General features: G+C 36.5%; 1 protein-coding gene across 1 annotated transcript; it reads left to right on the top strand.

The window, feature by feature from the left end:
• The first annotated feature begins 673 nt into the window (after positions 1-673).
• On the top strand, positions 674-4,166 carry LOC111280594 (putative leucine-rich repeat receptor-like protein kinase At2g19210). Its single transcript, XM_089757062.1, has 10 exons — positions 674-708; positions 781-852; positions 971-1,051; positions 1,397-1,557; positions 2,000-2,223; positions 2,365-2,491; positions 2,586-2,648; positions 2,743-2,932; positions 3,152-3,395; positions 3,996-4,166. The coding sequence occupies exons 1-10, from the start codon at positions 674-676 to the stop codon at positions 4,164-4,166; spliced, it is 1,368 nt and encodes a 455-aa protein (XP_089613188.1).
• The last annotated feature ends 285 nt before the right edge of the window (positions 4,167-4,451 follow it).

Raw genomic sequence — 4,451 nt, 5'->3', positions numbered from 1 at the left:
TAATTGCTTACCTTAAATTGCATATACTTGATTTTGATTGAAGTTGAATTTGAGAGAATTGATATTTTTGAAAGTTTAAGTTTTGTGAGTTCTTTTTTTGTTTTTTTGAATTTGTAAATTAATGTTTATTTTCTTTTTTGCTGTTTTTATTTTAAGTTTTTAAACAAAATCAAATGAATTTTTTTTTAAAATTTTGAATGAAAATAAGAATAGTGACAATAACGGTAATAGCGGGCAATAACATATCACTATTGCTGCTATTCACCGTTATACCATATTTCATGATTGCGATTCATTCACTATAGAGGAAATTCAAATTTTTTCGTTTTTTTTCTAATAGCGGTGGTGGATAGTGACGCGACCATGAAATAACGATCGTTACAGTATTATCCGACCGCTATTTGAATCTTTGCATATAAGTACTAAATCTCTAGAGTCTAAGTTACTCTACAGAAGCACCGCCTGCTAGATGGTAGCTGGTCCAGCAACTGTTTTTGCAGTTGTTTGACTCTCTAGGTCTGCTGAATCCCTCAATACATTTTTGTTCCTTAATTGTAGATTCTAGTTTTCTGGTTTTAACACCAATAAATTTCAGTAGGAATTGTTATGCTGGTCCATTGAAGTCAATTATGTGATTGACTGATTGGTACACCATAGTATATACAATCATATGATGGAGTACTTGCTTGTCAATGGCATGAAGTTGGAGTAATTTCTATAAGACATTTATTAAGTTTTCACCCCACATTTGACGTGGTAACCTTTTTATTTTCCCTGCAGTGACTTATCATACAATGAATTGACTGGGTCTGTGCCAGAAGTTTTAGCACAACTGCCAAACGTGAAAGTCCTGTAGGTTTTGCTGACTGTTATTACTCAAATGTTATTTTGTAGGCTGTGATATAATATATACACAATGTACGGTTAAGCGTGATTGGTTAATAATATAAATATCACACTTTCTGTATAGAGATTTATCTAGGAACAAGCTTAATGGCTCAATTCCCCAGTCTCTCAAGGACAAATCTGATAATGGATCACTGCACCTAAGGTTCGTTCTTTCCTAGATTATTAAAAAATTTCCAAGTCACCTTGCTGTCAAGTTCCCATGACAATTTCCCAATTCAAAATTTTCTTTGTTCCTTTGAAACTGCTTATCCTGCATATATATATATATAGAAAGAGAGAGAGAGAGAGAGAGAGAGAGAGAGAGAGAGAGAGAGAATATGAGAATTTCTTATCATTTTTAGGTTTAAGATCACTAACCATTTATTTCCTATGTATCATTCTCTTCATGTTTCACATTTCAAAATGACTTCTTATGACATGATTGGATTGTTTTGGTCATATTTTCAACTGATGCATCTCGAAATTTGTCTGTTCTGCTGAATGGCAGTTTCAGTGAAAATAAAAAATCATGCCAGAAGGATTCATGTGAAGAAAATAACAAGAAGTTTATTGTTCCACTTGTTGCATCCATTGTATCTGTTTTGGCCCTTGTTATCCTCCTAAGCATTCTAGTCATTTTTCACAGAATAAAAAGGAGAAAACAAGCACGTATTTTCTTTCTTTTCTGTCCATAACTTTTATGTATTTTGTTTATGCCAAGATTTCCCTGATGTAATTTAATTTCCTCACTACATGCATCCATATTCTTAGCACTTGTTTATATTTGTCAAAAACCAATAATTCATGGATGGATATCTATATTCGATGCCTATATTTAACATCTTATCCCCCATCCCCCTCTCTCCAAAAACAAAAAATGACAGAGATGTGAGATATATCCCCCGTCTTTGAATATTACAAAGCTGCATCTTGATTAATTCTCCTGTTTTGGCTGGTTGCACCTCTGTATCATGTGTTTAATTTGTATGAACTTTAAATAAAAAGCTTATTTGTCCAAAAATAAATAAATAAATAAATAAAGAGGAAAAAAGAGTGGATCTTGATACTCATATGATGGTTTGAATTAATACTGCTTTCCTAATTGTTGTAGAGGTTGTTAATACTACTGCATCAAATAAGGAAGGGTTATTGAAATCCAAGAATAGACCCTTTGCTTACTCTGAGATTGCTAGAGTTACTGATAACTTCAAAAACGAAATTGGAGTGGGAGGATTCGGAAAAGTGTTCCTTGGTCACCTAAATGATGACACTCCAGTCGCTGTGAAGTTGCTTTCTTCGTCATCAAAGCAAGGATACAAGGAATTCCAAGCAGAGGTTAGATATAAATGCAGCTAGGCTTTTCAACTATTTACTATGAAAGTTTCGTTTCATGTTGAAATATTTACCATATGAGACTTGCTGCTAAAGTAAATTCATTCACATAAGATGAAGTACCAATTATTTAAAATAATACAGGCACAACTCTTGATGATTGTTCATCATAAGAACCTTGTTTCTCTAATCGGTTATTACAAGGGCGATGACAACATGGCACTTGTTTATGAGTTCATGTCTAATGGAAACCTGAGGCGGCATTTATCTGGTATGGATGATATCATCTATATTAAAATTTCCATGTCTGAATTCACTTTGAAACCCCTAATGAAAGAGATGATCTTGATATGTTTTGCTTGCAGAGACGAACAAAACTGTTTTAAATTGGAAACAAAGACTTCAAATTGCGACAGATGCTGCACAAGGTCCAAGATCTCTTTAAAATACTTAACTGTCTACAGTTCTTTTGGCCCATTTGACATTTCCCCCTTTAAAACTGGTTACTCATGGCGTGTTCAGGGTTGGACTATCTACATAATGGCTGTAAGCCCCCCATAGTCCACAGAGATCTGAAAACTTCCAACATCTTATTGACTGAAAGCTTGCAGGCGACGATAGCTGATTTTGGACTGTCTAGAGTTTTCTCTATGGATAGTGCCTCTTACACTTCAACCTGCCCAGCTGGCACAGTGGGATACCTTGACCCTGAGTAAGAACTAAAAGTAATTAGATTGCTTGCATTCTATCAACTTCAATGCTCATTGAACTAAATATATATTTCACAAGAGTTCTCAAAAAAGGCAACAGGATTGATATCAAAAACCTAAACAAATATTTTTCCAATGTCATGGTAAATTTATAGTTTGTTTCTATAAATGCACCAAATGTCTTATTTACCAGAATAAAAACATTTTTCCTTTTCGTGCAGATTTCATGCATCAGGAAACTTAAATAAGAAAAGTGACGTTTACAGCTTTGGGGTAATTCTATTTGAGCTCATCACAGGTCTGCCTGCAATAATAAGAATCAGCGCCGAGGACAGCATAAATTTACTTCAATGGGTGAGTCCTATAATTCAGAAAGGAGATATTCGAAATATTGTTGATCCTAGGTTGCAAAATGACTTCAACGTCAATACTGCGTGGAAAGCTGTGGGGATAGCTATGTCATGTGTACTGCCAACTTCAATGCAGAGACCAGATGTTATGATCTTAAAAAGGAGTTATGAATCTCACATCGACTGCATATTAGAATTGATTTTGAAATATAAGCGTTTACATGCATTTAATATATGAAAAGTTTTTTGTGACAAAACTGTGAGATTAATAAATCAAAACGAATAATATCTTACAAATTAATGTGGCCGTAACACTAGACGTGAGTCATGTATTTGCAGAACTAAAAGAATGTCTTGCTTTAGAGATAGCTCTTGGAATTCATAACGAGATGACACGCTCAAGCAACTCAATGGAGATGACCTCTTTGGAGATGGAGTCAGATATGTTTCCCATCGCTAGATAGTGGCTTTACATAAACACTTGCCTTTTGGACCACAATTTGCGTAAAACAAATTAAGTGGCATGGCTAGTGTCTCTACAATTCTTTGCTCATTATTTAAAATCAGCTCTTTTATTGGGTAAAGGGTAATCGGACATGGCTCCTAGATCTGACCAGTCTTGTTTTGGTGTACAATAAACCCAACAAATTAAGCAATTAATGTGATTCCGAGTGTGGATTGAGAATTTATCTAAGACATATATTGAAGAGGCTAGTTGTCATGGCCAGGCCTTGGTCCTGTCATGACTGACCTTAAATCGAGCAGCGGTCGAGATCGAGCTGGCGGAAAAGGGGTTTTAAGGAATGCGAGCATGCATTCGGAGCTTTGGAACATGATGCTAACATGTTGTGGGGGCAATGGGAGCCCTGGGCCGCAAGATACGTGAGGAAGTTCGGGGCAGTGGTCGGACACCCTCAAGCCAAGTAGCCTGACGGGTGCCATCAGTGAGAGCAGTGTGCGGGCATTCTGAGCATGGGAATATGTCGGAGATATTGTGTGTGGACGGTCCATGTCCTAAACCCCGAGATATGCAGGTAAGTATAAGGTATTATGCCGGTGCCCTAGGACCAGTTAGCCAGACAGGTGCTGTCGGTCAAAGCCATGTGCGGGCACCTTCGAGTGGGTTGGTGGAGCAGCAAGCAGAATCAAGGAGCAATGGTGACCAAGAGGA

The sequence above is a fragment of the Durio zibethinus genome, chromosome 28, assembly GCF_047325235.1.
Source record: "Durio zibethinus cultivar Kanyao isolate XHJ-2024 chromosome 28, ASM4732523v1, whole genome shotgun sequence".
Classification (NCBI taxonomy): domain Eukaryota; kingdom Viridiplantae; phylum Streptophyta; class Magnoliopsida; order Malvales; family Malvaceae; genus Durio; species Durio zibethinus.
Note: the sequence above shows the minus strand (reverse complement) of the source record. Positions and strands in the feature narration are given on the sequence as shown.